Source organism: Emys orbicularis, chromosome 6 (assembly GCF_028017835.1).
Source record: "Emys orbicularis isolate rEmyOrb1 chromosome 6, rEmyOrb1.hap1, whole genome shotgun sequence".
NCBI lineage: Eukaryota > Metazoa > Chordata > Testudines > Emydidae > Emys > Emys orbicularis.
Window position 1 is genome coordinate 124703617 of NC_088688.1, and position 21803 is coordinate 124725419.

At 48.8% G+C, this 21803-nt stretch overlaps 1 protein-coding gene across 1 annotated transcript in view; it reads left to right on the forward strand.

Moving 5' to 3' along the window:
- FBXO10 (F-box protein 10) overlaps window positions 1-21803 on the forward strand; it is a 47997-nt gene that overhangs the window by 9661 nt on the left and 16533 nt on the right. Inside the window, exons 3-4 of the mRNA XM_065406914.1 lie at window positions 9229-9378; window positions 11940-12076. Coding sequence (XP_065262986.1) covers window positions 9229-9378; window positions 11940-12076 — 287 coding nt within the window. The remainder of the gene's footprint in view (window positions 1-9228; window positions 9379-11939; window positions 12077-21803) is intronic.

Genomic DNA, 21803 nt, shown 5'->3' on the forward strand with positions numbered 1-21803 from the left:
TATGGTAACCCTAAGAATGACAAAATGTCTTTTTGCGTCTCCGAACATTTCCAAACTCAGTGTCCCCTCCCTCCACCTCCCCCCCAAAAGGCAGGATGACCCCTGTGGTTCCCTTCCTGGGGTGCTGGCTCCAAGGTGTCTTCCCCTCCTCCTGATTGTTTCACATCCCACCCCCTCGACTTGTTCTTCCTGTTGACTTTCACATGTAAATGGGCTTCCATTGTGTTGGTTTTACAATGCTTACTTTACGTGTGACAGAGAGATAGGTGCATTGACATATTTCATCTGGCAGAAAGCCTGTTTGTCAGCTCGGCCTACTTACATAGTTTAAACCATATTTTTAGTAGGAACACACAACTCCTTACAAACCAACCATACATGCGTCTCACAATGCTTTTGATGACCCGTGTGTCACCAGCTTTCATTTGATACTTGACACGACATCCTTTGTAGATCTGTACTATGATAGCAATGGGTTAGGTGTAGTGAGTTTGCCAGCTGGCACCAATGGGCCACTGGGTCACACACACCCCTCTTGGAAAAAGTCCCATTGTGTCTTTAGTAACAGCAGATGCACACCACTTTTGGATTATGGTGCCTCAGATCACATGCATATTTAAGCTAGGGCCCATCAAAAGTTTTTCATCAAAACTTCAACAGAAAATGGGGTTTTTGATTAAACAGCATTTTTTTTTTCAAAACGTGTCTGCTTTCTGTGGAAATATTTGACTTTGGGGGTTTTTTTTTGGCCAAAACCCAAAATATTTTGATACAAAAATGCCACTGTGGTACCTAATGGGAGTTGTAGATTGGTTGCTTCTTGTCTCCATTCTCCTCTATGCACCAGCCTTCCCAGACAGGCTTCATTTCCCATGATTCACCACCTCTGCCTGCCAAGAGGGGAGACCATAGTGCGTCATGGGAAATGTAGTCTGACCAGGGAGCCCAACCTATAAAGGAGAATGGGAGTATGAGGCACATTAACTACAACTCCCACGCAACAATGAAGTGGCATTTCAGAACTGAAATATTTTGGTTTTCAATTATTTGCCAAAAACTTGACATTTTCCATGGGGGGTGGGATTCCAGCCATCCTAACTTCAAAACATTTTCTGACTAATCAAAACATGTTTTTTTCTGTCCACACGTAATCGTTGTAATGAACTCCTGCTGCTGTCCCTGAAGAGGGAACACAAAACATTGATTTTATATGTCCTACAGAAACATCTGCTGTTTCTTGATGCTGGAGAGCAGCAGGTTGCTTTTTAGACAGGTATTTCAGAGTTGTGGGGCTTTCTACAACAGACCATAACAAGTTTAAAGTAAATCAGTACTTTGAATTAATTCAAATCAATCCCTTGTAATTTAGGTAACGGAGGAGCAAATCTAGGTGGAAAAGCATGAGAGAGACTTCCATAAAGAGAGAAGGAAATAAGGTCCTGAAATCGTGGCTTATGTAGGAGAAGGTGAACTGTTAGGAGCTTTGTGTCTCCTGAATTGTGGAATACATCCTGGGGTCCACCTTTTGACCCACTCACAAACAACCCTCTGCCCTCTTACCAGCAAGCGAGAGAGAGAGAACATTTCACATAGTCTCTTCCCAGTCTGAGCAGTCCAGGTACCTTTTCCCATAGGGCTGATATTGAGTGAACTAATTTGCTCTTGTGGATTTCTTTTCGGCCTGGCATTTGAGACCATTCACTTCCAGTTCATTTTCGGAGCTTGATTTGAATTGATTGCCTAATCCCCATTCTTGGAGAGAACGTGCGAGGCTAGAAATTAGCCTGGCTGGCTCCAGGGGGCTGGCTCTATGACGTGGGTGAAATCTTTTAGCTTTGGAACTCGGAAGCTGTACAATAAAATCCCTGCCCCGTTTCCTCTTATTACAGAGCTACAATGACATGATTCTTGGCTAAAACAGCTTCCCTCTTATCCCCGTTGGAGCAGCTGGGCCATGTTATTTGCAGCTGAAAGCCTTGTATCACAGCTCCAGCAGGGCCCGGCCATACACAAAGAGGTATTAGTAACAATAAGGGCCTGAGTTAAGGCAGGGAAATTCAAAGTTCAGACTGAAAATGCTTCTTTACGGTTTGTGCTTCATTCGTGCCTCTGTGAAGGTTGTGGGGAGGAAACTGGCTGTGTGGAGGGAGGGGACAATGGGCCTCGCTCTTGGTTTGATGGTGTTTGCAAAGCAGGGAGCATGCCCTGTGGTCCTGGGCGAATCTGGCCAGATTCTCCTCTGGAGTAAGTGGGTGCAGCTCCATTGTGCTCAGTGGAGTCTTCTCCCATTTCTAGTAGCAGAGAATTTACCCAGTGGATTGAGGCCTGGGAGAGTCACCCCAATGCAAAGGGAGATCCTGTGGTGGGGCGGTCGCTCCTGTGCCACTCCCCTCTCTGTCGTAACAGGCGTGGCTGGAGGAAAGGGGCAGGCTAGCAACACTTGGCACTATCCCTACTGCAGTTTTGCCACTACAGCCTGTTAGCGGCTGATGTAAATTAGAGCATCCTCTGAGTGAGAACCAGCTGTGCATCCAGCCGCCCCAGAGTCGGGAGCGCGGCACTGAGCCGGAGGAAAGCCATGGCAGGCGAGCCTGCTGACACAGGTGCAGGGCCAGGCCTAGCTAAGCTCTTCTGTGGCACCTGGCACTAGACAGGGCCCTTTCTGATGCCAGATTGGAAACTGGATTAGCAGTTCTTACTGCAGGCTCTGCTTAGCATAAATTCCCCCCTGGCTCTGATTTGAAAGAAAAGAGACTCCAAGCTAAGGCTGCCCACTTTGTTATCAGTGCACTTCACAGCACCTAGTTATTATACCGTGCTGCATGGTAGGCAATACCGACGTGCTGTGGGTGGGGTGAAGAGCGAAGTATCATCTGTACCTTGTCTTTGTCCTTTGTTGGATTCATGATTTCTTTGCTGTCCGTCACTATAGCACGGATGAACCTAGGCCCTGATCCAGTGGCCACTGGCGTCCGTGGGATCAGCTCTGTTGACTCTAATGGGCTTTGGATCAGAGCCCAGCCCAGCAAAGCCCTTGAATAAGGTGCGTAACTTTGAGCAAGTGCCCGTGAAGTCCATAGGCGGCGGCCCGTGCTTAGCTCCCAGCATGTCTCCCTGTTACCACTGCTCTGCTGAGCAGGGCTTGGCATTGCACGGTGAACTGGCCCTCCCCACCAGGGCAGTGGGGAGTGACTGACCTTGCCCGCCTAGCTCCACGTTTAATTAACAGATTGAATGAAGCACCTTTTTGGAACGAGCAAATAAAGGAAGTGTAATTTAATTACCTTCTGATCTATATTGTTCATTGAAGTGGGAATATGTGAAAGCAATTTGTAGATTATTTCTCTCTAGTAATCAGACATGGGGCTAGGGGTTTATTTGACTGGATAGAATTAAATACCATAACTGCAGGAGTATTAAACTACTTGTTTGCTTAAATAAAACAATGCCGCGATTAGAAGGTAATCCGCCTTAACTTTGCTGGCTGGGCTGATTCTGCATCTAGATACCAGGTGTTTTGCCTTCTGTGTCCTCTTGCTCAGTAGATGTGCTTTCACAGCATGCAAATAGTGCATTTGCTGGGCCAAATTCAGGACAGATGTAAGCAGACACTGCTCTATTAGTGGAGTGGTGCCCACTTCTACCAGGTCTGGATTTGGGTCTCTAACTTCAGGGTAGCTCTAAATAGCAGGGATGCATGCAAGCATTGTTGTAAGTTCTGCTTTGGAACCTGACTTTGGAACCACCTCACTCTGGGTGAGAAGCAGCCGACGAAAGCTTGTTGAGTGATTCCCTGGTTTGCTGAGTCTCATGAGATCAGTTACCATAGTGTGGCTCTGTTGTAGCTAACAATATCCAACATGTGGTTAAGGTCCATGAAATGTAATCTGGACCATTGAGCACACACTAGAGGAAGGGTGCGGATGAGAAATACTAGCGAAGACGTACAGCACATTGTATTCAAGGTTAGTCATCCCTGCTCTGGTTTGGCATGATGGGGGACTCTGACCCCAGTGCTTCTCCTGCTCCATCAGCACCTCTCAGCCTTGAAGACTGGAGCCCCCAAGAAGCCGCCAGCTGAATGGAGTCACGAAGCCGACACAGGAGAGCCAAGGTCCCAACATCATGACCTTTGTGCAGGTCACCTCGCCTTGATGCACCATCACCATGGAGACCTTGCTGAACAACACCGGCACTTTGGTCAGGATTGCTTTGTAGCGCCACGGTCCCATTCAGCACTCTGTCTCTCTCCTCTGGGTGTGGGGAGAGGGCATTTCTCCTCTCCGCCCCTCCCCTGGCTGGGTGCTGCTTCCGTTTGCTCCGCGTTCTCCTCACAGCCTTGCTTTCAGGTCAGAGCTGTGCTGGTCTGGGGCAGGTGGCCTCCATCAGAGATGCACGTGTGACACTCCCCCCCCCCCCCGCCACGTTGCCAGGTTTGGGGTGGGGGAGGATTCCGTTCCCCCACCCCGAGCCTGATGCACACCCCTTGAGAATGATCCATTTACACGGGCATTGCAAGAGGTGTGTGGGGAGGGGCACAGGCCCGTAGGAAAGACCTTACCAGACTCTGTTTAGCGAGAGACTCAATAATCGTCCCCCACAGGGACCTAGCCCCTTTTATCCACTGCTCTGGGTCTCGCAGCACCCTAGTTAGGCAGGGACGTGCTCTTACCCCACCGTACAGGGGTGCAGACTGAGGGGCAGAGAGAATGGGGTGACCTCGCCCAGGGTCACACAGCAAAGTCCTGTCACAAGGACAGGGGGATGTTCCGCCAGATTAAAAGGTGGCAAATTCAACACTGATAAAAGGCACTACTTTTCCACACAATGCTTAGACTGTGGAACTCACCGCTAGGGGAAGTGGCCGAAGCCAAGAACTTAGCTTGGGGATGGACTTTTGTGTGGCTAACAAGAATATCCAGAGTTATAATTAACACTAAACATTTTGGAAGGGCTGTAAAACCTGCTGCTTCACTCTCCCCAACCTCTAACTATTCGCACTCAGGCTGAGAGCTAATGTGGGGCAGTTTATCTCACATCTGCTACTGTGGGGTTCTTACACCTTTGTCTGAAGCTTCTGGCACTGGCCACTGGCCGAGACGGATACTGAACTAGATGGACCTTGGCAATTCTTGTGTTCCTATGCCTTGCCAAAGGCGGGAATAGCTTCCAGAGTTCCCGAATGGGCGCTCTAACCACACATCCTGCCTTTAAAGTAAAGGGAGATCGTGGACAACATAAAAAAATCCCTCCAAATGAGACCTGACTTGACTGTTTTGCAAACAATCCAAAATCTAGTTCTGGGTTTCTGCGTGTGGCAGAATTCCCTCGGCACTGTTTGTCATTCACGCCCATCATACTTTATTTTAAACACTGTTATTGTTCCTGTGATGACTGTTTTGTGCATGTTGGTTTGTTAACTCATCTCCAGAATTGTGCATTGCATCTTGAGTAGAGAGGACCAGGTTTGCAGCTCATTTGCTCTGTGGCATAAAACGACCTGAAAGTGTGTGGAAAAGGCCGCCCCTCCCCCCCCCCCCCCCCCATGGATGCAGCCTGTGCAGGCATTTCCCTGGTTGGTGTAAGGGCTCTATCTCTGCCCCACCCCCAGGCCCTGGCATAGATAAGTGACCTGGGGTATGACCAGAGGGCACTGCACTGTGGCTGTTCTGAGCCTCCCGGGCTGATAAAGAGCCTTGGGGACCAGTGCACAAGTTAGAGCAGCCCTGAGGCTTTGTGCCCTGCATGGGAAGCACCAAGGTGGCTTGAAACCACCAGCCAAGCACAGGAGTGGAATAACTGGGGATCAGGCCCAGGATTTTCCAAAAAGAGTCCATTAAAATATTATTAGTGTGTGTGTGAGAATATTAATAACATCCAGCTCTTCTCACCAATACTTCTCAAAGCGCTTTGCAATGGAGGTCAGTATCATTATCCCCATTTTACAGGTGGGGAGATTGAGGCAGAGGGCAGGAAAGTGACTTGCCCAAGGTCACCAGCAGAGCTGGGACTAGAGCGCAGGTTTGCAGGGTCCCATGCCAGTGCTCTACCCACTAGGCTGCATTGACCATCTGTAGCCATCATGGAGCATCTCAGTCCTGCAGGGGACTGACTGGCCAGGACACTTAGTCAAACCCTAATCCCGCAGCTGTGGAATTTCTCTCAATGGTATTGCGGTGGCTGCTGCAGTGAAGTAGGGAGCAGCTGACAGAAACGAGAGAGACAGAGATGGACAGAGAGAAATTCACGGTAAGGATCTTAAAGTCCTGGCACGATGAGAAATGTTTAGCTCAGGAATGATAACCCATGGTAGTAAGCTGGTCTCTCTGCCATCAGAGCAGATATTGAGAGCTGCCCAAGGGACTCGGGTGCCCAAAGCCTAGTGAAAATGAAGGCAGGTTGCTACCTCTTGTGATTTTATTGTGACTCTCACACTTCGGTGTTTTTTTTCCTTAAAGCCTCACCTCCTGGAGTCCCGTGATTATGTGAGACTTGCTTTCATTTTAAAAATCTGATCCTCATAGTGATGAGGGCTTGAAAATGTGACCTCCTAAGGCTCTAAACACAGCAGGAAAAGCAAAAGGATCCAAAACAGATCATTGTAAATAGCGTGTGATTTTTAAGTCCATTTTTAAGTCAGTCTCATGATTTCACTGATGTCAATGGGGCTAGGGGTGCGACTTACTGCTCACTAGTGTGAACAAGGGGCTTGCAGTCGGCCCTGCCTCCTGTGAAGCATCCAGGAAAGAAGAAGTCGGACCACTGAACCCGGAGGATGGGGTGGAGAGTAAAGATAATCCAGGCATGGCCCAACACCTAAACAAATACTTTGTCTCAGTTTTTAATCAGGGTAATGAGGAGCTCAGGGGTAGTGGCAGGGCGGCTAATGGAAATGAGGATTTGGAAGTAGAACTTACCACATCCGAGGTGGAAGTCAAACTCAAGCAGCTTAGTGGGACCAAATCAGGGGGTCTGGATAATCTCGATCCAAGAATATGAAAGGAACTGGCACACGAAATGACAAGCCCAAGAGCAAGGGTTTTTAATGAATCGATAAACACGGGGTTGTACCCTATGACTGGAGAATTGCTAATATAGTTCCTATTTTTATGAAAGGGGGAAAAAGTGCTCGAGGAAACTACAAGCCTGTTAGTTTGACCTCAGCTGTATGCAAGGTCTTGGAACAAATGTTGAAAGAGAGAGTAGTTAAGGACATAGAGGTAAACGGTAATTGGGATAAAATACAACATGATTTTACAAAAGGTAGATTGTGCCAGCCCAGTCTGATCTCCTTTGAAAAAATAACTTTTTAGACAAAGGAAATGCAGTAGATCTAATCTCCCTGGATTTCAGGAGGGCATTTGATACAGTTCCACATGGGAAATATTAGTTAAATTGGAGAAGATGGGGGTGAATATGAGAATCGAAAGGTGGATAAGGTACTAGTTAAAGGGGAGACTATAACGAGTCATGCTGAAAGGTGAACTGTCTGGCTGGGCGGGAAGGTTACCAGTGGAGTTCCTCTGGGATCGGTCTTGGGACCAGAGGACATGAACAAAATGTGGGAATGTGCTAATAAAATTTGCAGATGACCATGAAAACTGGAGTAATGGAAATGGAATGAAAGTTAGTAGTGCAAAGTGCAAGATCATGCACTTAGGGATTAACAACAAGAATTTTTGCTATAAACTGAGGATGTATCAGTTGGAAGCAACTGAGGAGGAGAAAGATCTGAGTATAATGGATGACTATGAGCCGCCAATGTGATGCGGTTGTGAAAAAGGCTAATGCAATCCTAGGATGCCTCAGGCGAGGTATTTCCTGTAGAGACAGGGAAGTGTTAGTACCGTTGTACAAGGCACTGGTGAGACTTCATCTGGAATAGTGTGTGCAGTTCTGGTCTCCCATGTTTAAGAAAGATGAATGCAATTGGAACAGGTGCAGAGAAAGGCTACTGGGATGATCCAAGGAGTGGAAAACCTACCTCATGAGAGGAGACTCAAAGAGCTTGGCTTGTTTAGCCTAACCAAAAGAAGGCTGAGGGGAGATACGATTGTTCCCTACAAATACATCAGAGGGATAAACAGTGAGGGGGAATTATTTAAGTTAAGCGCCTTGTTGACAAGAATATATGGCTATAAACTGGCCATCAACAAGTTTAGGCTTGAAATTAGATGAAGGTTTCTAACCATCAGAGGAGTGAAGTTCTGGAACAGCCTTCCAAGGTGAGCAAATGGGGGGGGGGGGGGGGAACTGGCTTCAAGACTGAGCTTGAGAAGTTTATGGAGGGGATGGTATGATGAGACTGCCTACAATGGCATGTGGCCCATTGGTGACTGCTAGCAGCAAATATTCCCAACGGCCAGTGATGGACACTAGAGGGGGAGGGCTCTGAGTTACTACCAAGAATTCTTTCCTAGGTGTCTGCCTGGTGGGTCTCACCGACATGTTCAAGGTTCAACTGATCACCACATTTGGGGTCAGGAAGGATTTTTCCCCCCGGGTCAGATTGGCAGAGACCCTGGGGGTTTTTCACCTTCCTCTGCAGCATGGGACAGGGGTCACTTGCTGGTTTGAACTAGTGCAAATGGTGGGTTCTCTGTAACTTGAAGTCTTTGCCTGAGGAGGTTGTGAAGGCTAGGACTATAACAGCGTTTAAAAGAGAACTGGATAAATTAATGGAGGTTAAGTCCATTAATGGCTATTAGCCAGGATGGGTAAGGAATGGTGTCCCTAGCCTCTGTTTGTCAGAGGGTGGAGATGGATGGCAGGAGAGAGATCACTTGATCATTACCTGTTAGGTTCACTCCCTCTGGGGCACCTGGCATTGGCCACTGTCGGTAGACAGGATACTGGGTTAGATGGACCTTTGGTCTGACCCAGTACGGCCGTTCTTATGTTCTTAAATGATGATTTGAGGAGTTCAGTAACCCAGCCAGAGGTCGGGTCTGTTACAGGAGTGGGTGGGTGAGGTTCTGTGGCCTGCGATGGAGGTCAGGAGGTCGTACTAGATGAACATGATGGTCTCTTCCGGCCTTAAAGTCTGTGAATCTAATGAACTTTTTGGCATCATAACACAGAACACGATACTGCTAGTAGTTGAAGGCAATGGGAGTTTTCCATGCACCAGGGACTCCTGAGGTGGCAGAAGGTTAAAGCTATGCTTTTCCTACGAGGTTCCTTCTTCAGACACAAACTGACTAAAATTGCTTTTCCTCTGCCCTGTAGATCATCATGCTGAAGAATGACATTCACCACTGCAAAGCATCAGGGATATTTCTGCGCTTGGCAGCTGGAGGTTTGATTGCAGACAATAACATCCATTCAAACTGCGAGGCGGGGGTGGATATCCGGAAGGGAGCCAACCCTCTGATACTGGTAGGTACATTCCCTCTGCCTGGATCTGTCTGAAGCTCCTTCTTTTTGGGGGCCAAAAAGGCACCAAACATTCCTGTCTGAACTGCCTTGGAGAGTCACCCTGGCCTTTAAGAACTAAAGGATTTTGGCTTCTTGCCCCAAGTCTAACCTTTTTGGGTTCTTCATTAGTGAATTCTGCCTCAAAATAATCTGCTTGATTCAGAGGGCCTCCGGTTGGACAAGCGTATTTCATTTGACATTGAAATGGTGACTCAAGGCAAACAGGCTATAGGGCTATTTAAATAATCCCCAAATGTCACCTACCTTGCAATTGCTATGCTTAGGGAAAGAGCAATTACCTACAGGGTATCAGGGCATTCTCCTCATTCCAAATAGCATATCAAATGGACATTGAAATATAGCAATGAAGTCACCTGTGCAGTCATGTTGTAAATCATGCAGTCGTGATAAATTGCACCTTGCGCTTTGGATCAGCTCACCTGCCCTCTGCCCACCGTTCCATCTGCCCTGGGGTTTAAATCTCTGAGCAGCAGCCACCAGTGGGGGAAAAAAAACCCAACCAGCCCCAGTAATGTGTCCTCTTGCCCTTCTGATGTGGAATTTCCTCCCTAAGTTGCCGCGTGCCGACTTCCAGGAGGGGCAGTATTGTTCTTATTTATTAAACATTGTTATTACAGTCGCACCCAAAGGTCTAAGTCATGACTGGGACCCTATTGTGCCAGGTGCTGTACAAACACTGCTTCCAATCTGCATTACCTCCCCAGGGCTGCGCTGGCCCAAGCCCCAGGATGGGTAATATTCAGCCCTGCACCAGGGTCAGGTTTTAAGTCCAATATTTTGCAACTCTGCAGCATTCCCATTGCTCTCAGCTGGGGAGAAGGGAATCCCCATTGCTCTCAGCGGGAGCTGTGGGGCACTGAGCATTTTTGAAAATCTATCCCATAGCATCCGACGAAGTGGGCATTCACCCACGAAAGCTCATGCTCCAATACGTCTGTTAGTCTATAAGGTGCCACAGGACTCTTGGCTGCTTTTACAGATCCAGACTAACACGGCTACCCCTTTGATACTATCCCATAGCTCTTTAGTCCTTCCTCCCCTCACCCCGTCTGCCCCGGGATTGGCTTAGATTGGGCTCCTCTCCTGTCTGTCAGCACTCTGTAACCACTCCCTTGGTTACGGGGAGCACTCAGATGACATAACGAGCTGAGTTGACGCAGGAGCAAAGCAGGCTGACCTGGGCTGTGTTCCAGGGCTGGCAAGAAGTATGATGTTCTTGCCTAGAGCCCGGAGAGATCTTTATGTGGAGGAAACTGGAAGACTGAGCGTGACACACTCGCCGTCCTTGCTCTAAGCTTGCTCATCAAGCTCTGTTTACCCCTCTGTTTCTGTCCCCTGAAAAAGCTGGTCCCGGTTGCGGTAAAGGCAGCGTGTCGCCATTTGAGTGCACCTAGCAGGACATTCACATGCGTCGGGATTAAGTGACGGCCCCATGTATGTGTGTGAGAAGCATGGAGGTGTATCGCTCCACTCACAGATCATGCCCACCATGGACAAAACAAAATCCTTCCATTTCAGCTGTACAGGACTCCTCTCTCCAGCAGCGGGGAGGGCTCCTGATTGGTTCGGGAGAGATAGAGCTTTCACTTCCATGGTGCTGCCCCCAATTCATATTAGGGCTGACCAATGTTTTTTTTTCCCCTCCTCTGTCTGTTTGGTGATGATCGACCTCTACCCAGCAGGCACATCACAGAGAGACACTGCCCAGCATGGCACCCTAGTTGGGTGTCCTCAGGCACGCCAGGGATTGAAAGGGCATGAAGACCTCCGGCCCCAGACCTATCCAGGGCCAGGACCTATTGGCAGGGTAGGGTGGGGATGGCTGCAGTGCTGCTGTAGCAGCTGGGTACATAAAGGAGGGACTCTAGTCATGCCAGGGTTGTAGATCCAGCATCTATTTAATAGGCAACAGGTTTAATACAAACAAAAGGAAGTGCTTTTTCACAAAATGCACAATTAACCTGTGGAACTCATTGCCAGGGGATGTTGTGAAGGCCAAAAGTATAACTGGGCTCAAAAAAGAATTAGATATGTTCCCGGAGGATAGGTCCATCGAGGGCTATTAGCCAAGATGGTCAGGGATGTAACCCCATGCTCTGGGTGTCCGTGGCCTCTGATTGCCAGAAGCTGGGCATGGGAGATGGGGCGGATTACTCAGTGATTGCCTGTTCTGTTCATTCCCTCTGGGGCATCTGGCATTGGCCTTATCAGAGGCAGGATGCTGGGTTAGATGGACATTGGTCTGACCCAGTGTGGCAGCTTTAAAGTTATTTCAATGCGCACTAAATTCATGCAGGAAAATTAAAAGTGGAACAAGACTTTGGTCCATTAAAGGGGTTTCTGTTTTTGTGACCCCTCCTGGCAACTGGGTCCATTGTCCACATCCCTCTCCATACAAGCTGCCCATCTCCCTCCTGCAATCTCCTGTCGTGTACTCGTCTGAGTGATCTCTCCTCTGTTTTGCCTTTATTCTCTCCGCATGTGCATAAATGAAACCGCAGTGTAATAAGATACACAGTGGCCTTCGCTCAGGCATCGTTGTCCTTGGCAACGGAAAAGGCATCATCCGTAGCAATCAGATCTACGGGAATAAAGAAGCCGGCATTTATATTCTGTATAATGGGAACCCCATTGTGAGGTATGTTATTAAGCAATGACCTCTCTCGCTCCCTCCTTTCATGTTTGTCTCTTTCTACCCCCCCCCCCCCCATATGTTTTTCATGTAGTAACCTCCTTCCCCAGGTGAGGAGCAGAAATCTCACTGTCATGGGGCTTTTCTGTGGCTGCCTCTGTGCCCCAACACCTCCCATGTGCTGTTCTCTAATGCTGACCTTTGATTTCAAAGGGAACCGGGCTTTGCCAGTGCTGCGTTGTTCAGAGCAGGTGGCCGCTGGACTCAGAGTCGGGGGACTGAAGCAATCGATCTTTAGACAAATCATTGCCATTCTGGTTGTCTTCCTGCTGAAAATCCTCCTAGCACCTTATTTCTTTTGGAGTTCGCTGACTACAGCCGATCCCTTGGAACAGGAGTGTCAGAGCCTGGCAGGTTTCCTTCAGACTAGTAGAATTCAGCTGACTTCATTCTTTGGCTGTGGTTCTTCGTGAACTCTTCCTACATGCAGCACAAAGCTCCTGGTGAGGAGGGGGACAGCATGTGCTGTTTTCCAGGGTGTCTCCTGGCTACATAGAGCAGGGATTGGATCATGTGCTAATCCATGCTGGGACTGATCCAGACCCAGTGCAAAATCACCCCAAGCATGTCATAGACTCCCCAAGGCCAGAAGGAACTGCTGTGATCATCTTGTCTGACACTGATCATGTTCTAAAGCCTCTTCGTGTCCATCCCCTCTGCCCGCTCATGCACACCCTGCCTGGCAACACTGTCGTGAAATCACAGCAGATGGGTAGTTTTAGTCATTGATGCTGGAATTGAAAAGTGAGCTCTGGCCCCTTCCCCTCAGGAGAGTTATCCTTTTAGCCTTGATAAAATGGATGGGCCGTCACCTTTGGGTCATATCCTGCCTTAGAATTGTGCACGCAACTCCGCTGGCATGGGAAGCAGAATGTTCCCCCTGAGGGCAGGGCATGGAGCCTGCAGGGCACTGCCACCTGGACAGATGGTTTCGTGGTGTGGGAGTGAGAGGGTGCACTTCCCTGGTGCAGGTGACCCACGTTAAGCAAAGCAGCCCCCCCCCCTTAATCTTGACCTTGCTGCTCTCCCTGGTAAGAAGCGTTTCAATGCCTGGTGCGTTCCAAGGAGGGGCGGGGGATGGATCTATACCCTGTACCTGCCAGAGTCAGTGGGCAACAGGCAGCAAAAGGGCACGGCCTAATAGTACGTGCCAGCCGCCTCTCCTGAGGAGAAACGGAAAGCCATGCAGCTCGCCGAGTCCTCTTTCCTCTGATTTTAGTTCAGAGGTTTGCCCTGATCATTTTGGTCAGAAATGGCCCAGCCCCTTGCTGTTGGGATGGTTGCTTGCTGCCCTCCCACCCCAGACATGGCTGCATTTAGTAGTATTATTTATATTGCAGTAGAACCTAGAGATCCTAACTGAGATCAGGGTCCCACACCGAGTGGGAGACAGTCCCTGCCCTGTGGAGCTTACAGTCCAAGTAAACGAAGGCACAATGATCTTCCCAGGTGTAGAAGTCAGGAATAGAGGCAAAGAGAAACAAGTAACATGTCCAGCGTCTCACACGCACACACTGTAGCAGGATCAGGAAATGAATGCAGCTCACCTGCCCTAATCATTAGGGAGCCCTTCCTCTCATTCTGTTCATATGTAGGGACCAGAGCTTGTAAAGCATATTGGGGTGAAAATGGCTGTATCAACATACAATATTAGAACACTTAACGTTGTGAAATAAGCTGCCACATTCCCTTCATTTGCCTCACCCCCCCAGCCCCCCCCCCATGATGCTCTTTTGTTTGACTTTTAAGTAATTTGGGTTTTGTATTTTAAATAGTAATAACCATACTGTGCACTTAGATAAAGTGGATTTCATCCTGAAGGAGCCCAAATTGCATCACACAGTCTATTAAAGCCACTTCAGCCACTGTTGAAATGCAGCCCCCTCTGGGGTGGAATCTAGGCTGGAATGCAGCCAGCATGTAACGGCTCACAGCAACAGTTTAGGCAAGTAGGGAAGAAAAATATTATGTGGAACTGTAACTGCAAGGGATGTGTAGTAGGCAGAATGTGATTATTCATTCTAAGAATATGTATAATTAAGCCCAAATCTTGCAGTCCTTATTTAAGTAAAACTCCCACTAACTTCTCATTAGTCCACATTCTGTGCTGAGTGCAGAGCTGAAAGTATTCTTGTAAGCTACTTGTAAAAAGGCTTAAATATCAGTTGCAGAACCACTTGTTCCAGGCTGGGAGCTAGGGTTGGCAAGTGCAAGACAGATTTACTGTGCTGTAAAACACCAGGGTCAAGAGGGGGTCTCTTTTATAAAGGATTATGGAAGTGCTCCATCAGACAAGTAGCAATTTCTAAAATGGACCGGTCTTCATGATGATGTGGCTAATGAGTCTGGAGAAAGACAGGCTGAAGAGCAAGTGATTAGTTATGTAGCTTTCATTCTCTCCCTAGTCAGTGTCACTGGCAGGTTGCCGAAGCAAGTTATAATCAAGAGTAATCAAGATCAGTTGTTGATGCAAGAGAGGAGGAAAGGGAACGAAGAGGCAGGGATAATTTACTCTCGGGTTCCAGTAGGGGAAGAAATTTTATTCTGCACAAGACAGTATTGCTAGTCCAATCGTTGCTGAGCAGGCCATGGGAATTTAAAAGAACCCTTGCCTTCGCTCCACTACCAGTCGCATGCCTGATTCCCCCCGGCATTCTGAAGCCCCCTTGTTCCTTCCAACCACATCATTCTGTGCTGCTCTCACAACGCCGTGGGACAATGAGCCTTCCGTGGCTATTGCTGAAACCGAACCCGCTGCCCCGGCTCTATCCCTGTTGTGACTCTAAGTATGCAGAGAATAGGGATCACCATGCCAATAATTGACTGAGTTAAATGCATAAGCCTGTCTTCCAAACTCTTTAACTGTCCTGTCCGGCTGCCTGTAATTCAGACCGATAACTTCCAGACGTTAGGTTTGTAGCCAAAGCTCCTAAGCGCTGAACTGCCATTGATTTTGATGCCCTTAGGCCCCTCTGCACTTTTTAAAGTCCCACTAGGTATGTGTGTGCATCTTTGGTGCCTAAATACCTTTAAAAATCTGGCCCTTAGTGACTTCGGAGCCTATGTTCCATTTTCCAAAGCACTTAAGTCAGGATTTAGGCTCCAACGGGCCCAATCCTCAAAGGTATCTATGTGCTGGTCCGTTGATTTCAGTGGGAGTTAGGCACCGAAATGCCTCTGAGGATTAGGGTCCGAAATGATCAAGGTGCTTTTGAAAATAGGACTGATGCTCCTAAATCACATAGGTGCTTTTGAAGTTCTTACCGCGGTGGGGTAGCTCCGTTTCCCTTCTCAGGCACTGAATCGTATGTGGACAATAGGACATAGATGTCGTGGTCCCAGGCTGCACCTTTAAAAATACCCTTATGTGTGAGCTTTGGATTTCGGCATAGCAGGGAAATGTGACTGTTAGACAGCCAGAGGGTTACTCCTTTGGACATCTGAATGTCATTTGGATGCATCTCCTGGGGCAAGATTTTGGAAATTCTTCTCAACAGTAACAATGACTCTCACGAAATGTCAAATGCACAGCGAATGCGGGTACGGTATCGTCAGCTTTTCAGTTCTTCGTGCGTGGCTCACTGTGTTTCTGTTGTAGTCATGGAACAAGGTTGGCTTCCTCTGGCTGTCAAAGCTGAGCTGTGCTGACTAGGCATTAAGTGTAATTGAGCCTGGAGCGACTGCTTTGAATTCAAGCTGTGCAGTCATGAGCACAGGAACTTCCCTGGGCACATGCAGAAAATGGGAGGGCGGTGCCCCAGGCAACGCTGCTGTCAGGTGCCCAAGGGCAGGGAAAGCCCTTCATTTCCGGTTGTCCTCGGTGCTTCGTCTGCACTTGGAGAAATACTGTTCCGTGCGTGCAATCTGATGCCCACTTTTAGAGAAAATAGCCCTGGCCCCCTTGATTCCAGTCACTAGCCTGCTCAGTGATGCAGCCCAGATGGAACAAAGCACATTAAACATCTCCCTAGAGCCCCCAGTGGGTTATTCTCTGGTGAGTTTCTGGTTGTGGCTTGGATTTCTGTACCTGGGTCCAGTGCTGATTTTCATCACTCTCTTGCTGGGTGGGCACTGAGGCAGGTCCTGTGTGAGGTTCTGTAGTCGGTAGATAGATTTTCCTTTTTGCAAACTCAAGGCTAAATTGTACAGGTTGAGCACAGTCCTTTGTACGGGGTGCTGCACCAGCACAGTGCCCCTGAGAGTAGCAGAGGGTTCTGTGCTTCCCAGAGGATCCCTTCTCTGCTAAGGAAGGGAACAGGTTTACTTCAGTGGTGCAACCTACTCCTCACACAGACCAGCTCTCCTGCACGTGGGGGTATGCAGAGTCCTGGCTATGCCTGCCTACTCCGACCTTCCCCTCTCCCTTCCCCATAAGCTCCCACCAGGGGAAGGCCCCACTGACTGCAGAAACCATGATTCTGGGCAGCCCTTGTTCATGCTGCCCAAAGTAAGGAGTGGGGGTTTGAAAGAGTTCTAAAAGAACTGGCTGACCATGAGCTCCCAGTGCAACACTGTGGCCAAAAGAGCTAATGCGATCCTGGGATGCATAAACTGGGGAATCTCAAGTAGGAGCAGAGAGATTTTTACCTCTGTTTTTGGCACTGGTGCAACCTCTGCTGGAATCCTGTGTCCAGTTCTGGTGCCCACAAGTTAAGAAGGATGTTGCTAAACTGGAGAGGGTTCGGAGAAGAGCCACGTGAATGAATAAAGTGATAGACTTAAGGAACTCAGTCTATTTAGCTTAACAGAAATAAGGCGAAAGGGTGACTTGATATAAGTACCTACATGGGGAACGAATATTTAATGGGCTCTCCAATCTCGCAGAGAAAAGTGTAACGTCATCCAATGGCTGGAAGTTGCAGCTAGACAAATTCAGGTCGGAAATCAGGCATAACTTTTTTTTTTAACAGTGAGAGCGGTTAACTGTTGGAACAACTCACCAAGGGCCGTGGTGGATTCTCCATCCCTGACCATTTTTAAATTCAGTTTAGATGTTTTTCTAAGAGCCCTGCTTAGAATTATTGTGGGGCAGGTCTCTGGCCTGCGCGATGCATGAGGTCAGGCTAGATGAGCATGATGATCCCTTTTGGCCTAGGAATCTCTGGGGTGCTCTCTGCTGCCTGCCAGCTGGCTGCAGGGGGGCTAGCTACAATCTCAGGGCTTGTCTTCCCTGCAGAGTTAACTTGAGTTAAAACTCGAGTGTTGCCCCTAACCTGAGTCCCATCCACACACACCCCCCTTTGACTCAAGTGCAGTGGTGCTTTTCCCTCGAGTTGGCTGGTCCATCGGCTACAGCTTGAGTTAGCACAACTTGTCAGCTGCTAACAGGGCCACCCTGCAGCGTGGATGCAGGCTAGCTCCACTTGAGAGTTACAAGTCCTCCAGTGCCTTCCCATAAAACCTCTGGTGTGCCCAGGCACGACAGACACAGTCTCCCACAATTCACTGGGAAAGAGCCTGGAGCGGCTCAGCAGAGTGCAGTGCAAAGAACCAGGGGGTGGGCTCCCCGAAATCTCAGCAGCACCCCCGAGTGAGGAGCCCGCAGCTCCAGTGTTCTCTCGCGGCCGGGCCGTTCTCAGTCGAGCGAGGCTGACTGGAGGAGTCGCTTTAGTGCGGCTGACTCGCGCTAACTGTGCGGTGAAGACAGACCCTCGGGTGCCGGAGGGGAGACTATTAATACACCACTGTAAAGCTTGTAGCTGCTCACAGTAGATCATATGTCATGCTGGAGATGAAGTAACCCTTTCCCGTTCCACAGCATTGCCAAAGGCCTCACCCATCTTCTCTGGCTGCAGGCGGAGGCTCTTTTCATCCTGGATGATGACCCGTCGCTGCTAGGAGACTATGGGATTTTGGCCCTGGTGGGGGATCCGTAATCACACTGGTGTGCAGGTGCTCCAGGATGTCATGCTGCTGATATCCGTGCGAAGAGGCCCTCGGGTGAGAATGCGGGTTCCCTATGTTACAGGGCGGGGTTCCCCCCCCCGGAGTCCTCACAGCAAACAGGCCTCACGCACTCCCGCGTAGGTCCAACGCTGTGTGCGTCATTCCCAATGTGCTACAGCCTAAAGCTTCTTACCTTCTCCCTCGGCGCAGGGGGAGAGATCTCATCGCTCGGTGATCCGGGGCATCTCTGGCCCTTCCTCCCAGCCTCCCTTGTCTTGCGTTTAACTGGCGGGAGGGATCGCTCAGTGGTTTGAGCATTGGCCTGCTAAACCCAGGGTTGTGAGTTCAATCCTAGAGGGGGCCACTTAGGGATCTGGGGCAAAATCAGTACTTGGTCCTGCTAGTGAAGGCAGGGGGCTGGACTTGATGACCTTTCAAGGTCCCTTCCAGTTCTAGGAGATGGGATGGGATATCTCCATAATTTAACTGCCCCCCACTGACAAGCTGAATCTCCTGGGCAGCTGTTTAATCATCCAGTCCGTAATTGGTTGTCTCCTCAGTCTGGCCCATGTGGGGGGTGCTTGGGAAGTGCAGTGACAAGTGAGCCTTGGGTGACTCGCATCCTACCAGCCCCTTGTTGGGACTTACTGGTACAGCAACCAGGGGCCTTGGCTTTCCCAGAGCGTTTCCCCTGGCTAGAGTGAAACGATCCCCAGGGGAACGATTCTTTTTGCGTCGCCTGCATTCAATCTCCCTTCCTGAGCTGAGCTTGCTCTGCGGACTCGGAGGAGAAGGGGATATTGATAAAGCAGCGGTAGCGCACGCCGATGTGTTTGCTGGCCAACAATGTGCTACGGCACCAGTGTATTTCAAAGCGCGATCCAGTAAGTTCATAACAATCTGGCGAGGGCAGCCCAGGCGGATGAAAGAAGCCCGTTGGCAGTGCAGTGCAGTTTGACAGGTACTGAGTCCTTGGCAAATGCTGCGTGCACCTCACAAGCTCTGAGTGCTGCTAATTATGTTCTACCTCCAGCTGTTCCGCCAGGAAGCCCACGTGCTGATCCTGTGTGCAAACGAGAATGGAAGGGCTCTGCTTCTGTCGCTGCCTCCCGGCTCCACTCCCCAGCCCCTCTCCAACAGGGCTGATCCACCGTCCCTGCAAACAGCCAGCCAGAAGCCCTTGCCTCCCCCTGGATGGGGAACCCTACCCTCAGTTTAAACCCTGTTGCCACTGAATAACCCCAATCATTAGCACCTCCTTGCAGCCGAGAGTTCTGTAGATCTCTGCTCCTTCCCCTTCTCCTTGCTTGCCTGTCCGTGTGCTTTCTCTACCAGAGAGGGGATTGTCTTGAGCTTTCTGGCAAGGCTAGAGTTTTCCAGCCAATGACTACTCTGTGCCTCAGTTTCCCCACCTGTAAAATAGGAGTAATAGTCACCTCTGCAAATTGCTTTGCAATCCTCCGAGAGTAGGCACTGTCAGTGCAAAGGGTAAGCAGTTGCACAGGAACCAGCCATCTGTTTTCATACAAAACTCCCATTAACCCCAATGACTTTGTTTGTTTGTTTGTTTATTATAGTTGTATTTCGGTAGCAGCTAGAGGACTGATCCCCCTTGTGCGAGACACTGTACAGACATTTACCAAAGAGACAATCTTTGCCCCACAGAGCTTGTAATCGAAGTGTAAGGCAAGAGACATGGAACCATGGCAGGCCATGGCCCATTAGTATAAAGACACAAGGTGGCAGTGACGAAAGCTTCAGCTGCCCGATCTTTGTCACGGAGCCTGCACCAGGAGGTCGTCAATAAGCAGCAGCAATGGTTTTAAACTACACTATCACGCTGCAAAACAAAACATTGGGGTGTAGTTAGTTTCTCCAGTGCATTTTGAAGTGCGTTATACCCGTGAATGAGCTGCTATTGTTCTAAATGTTTGCACCGCCTCACTGAATTGGGGCAGAACTGAAGATGCATTTTTGGAAAGTTAACGGAATTAAATAGTTGGGTGGATGTGTGTGTGCGTATTTGTGGGTAGGCGGAGGTGTGGTACTTTCTCCCTTTGTTGTGTGGCAGCAGCTCTCTATATAAATAGCTATTTCTAAATATTGCGTCTTTTGTGAGTACTGCATTGTATTTCAGGGACACAGAGATCCTAATGCATAATGCTGTAATATTATTAAGGCAGTTTTCTCAACACAAACTAGTAATAGAGAAAATGCGGATGCTTCTCTGTATAGTACAAATACAATTGCAAATAGAAGTAAATGAACGCATGCTGTGAGCATGCACAAACTGAGACATTCAATATATAATGGCCAAATGCCCATATGATCATTCAGCGCTTCCTGTGGTCTTGGACTGTCCGTTATAAAACACCGCCCATTTAGGGTGTAGAGGACCCTAATGATTTTTGGCCCAAATCCTCATAGATATTTAAATCAATGGAAATCAGGAGCCTGCAAACCTCTGAGGATCTGGGCCTTTGCACTCCCCATGTTGCCTGTTGCTTGAGCACAGTCCACGAACGGAGACGGTGCACTGCACACAGACGTATCCCAAACGTTGACCACTCATTTATTTACAGTGAGAATAGGCGGGCTAAAACTGCAGCGTGTTGCCTTTTATGCCCAGCGTTGCGAAGATGTGAGACGTAGGGCCCTTTATTCTCGTGAGTAATCCTTGCTCGTGCAAGGGGTCCTGTGGAAATCATTGAGACAGCGTGGGGAAGAGTCTGCGGGATCAGATTGCAATTGCTTTTCCAACAAACAGCTCCGTGGTTTTTACCCTTTGGCTTGCCTCACTCCTCTTTATGACACAGCAAACTGAAAACAATTGAAGTGCAACTTACCGAGCCAAAATCCACCCTTACTTACCCCTGTGCAACCCCGGGAGTGTAAATGACAGTAAGTTTTGTCCCCCTGTTCCAGAATAAACAGTGTGACCTCTTGGGTACGTCTATACTTACCTCCGGGTTCGGCGGCAAGCAATTGATCTTCTGGGATCGATTTATCGCGTCTTGTCTAGACGCGATACATCAATCCCGGAAGTGCTCGCCGTCGACGCCGGTACTCCTGCTCTGCGAGAGGAGTACGCGCGGTCGACGGGGGAGCCTGCCTGCCGCGTGTGGACCCGCGGTAAGTACCTTTAAGTTCGAACTAAGGTACTTCGACTTCAGCTACGTTATTCACGTAGCTGAAGTTGCGTATCTTCGTTCGAACTGGGGGGTTAGTGTGGACCAGCCCCTTGTCCCGTGGTGCTTCTGAGCCAAAATATCTGACTTTTATTTTTGCTTTGAAATAAAATGGGCACATTATGCTTTGATGCATCAGGCCAGTTTTTTGCCAACTGGGACGAACCCATGTGGCTTCACTTGAATTGCTGTGGATTTGCATTGGAAAGCAGAATCTGGCCTATGTTTTCAGTTTACTTTGCTTTCCATTGACGCATTGATGTGCGTTATGGAGGTTCTCTCTGCATTGTGCTAATGGAGGATCATCCCATTTGATGCCCGTTACTCAGGTTTGGGGGATATATTTATGAAAATCTGTGAGTGGAGAGCATTTTTCAAACCTGCTGTTTCCTAATTTTGTGGCTTCTTCTTTATGTTTTATAACAAGTATATTAGTGGGACTTGCAATATGATGTACATTTCCAAGAATAGCTGTCTCTAATCATAGAATCATAGAATATCAGGGTTGGAAGGGACCTCAGGAGGTCATCTAGTCCAACCCCCTGCTCAGAGCAGGACCAATCCCCAGACAGATTTAGGGTTGCTTCTGTTGCTTTGTA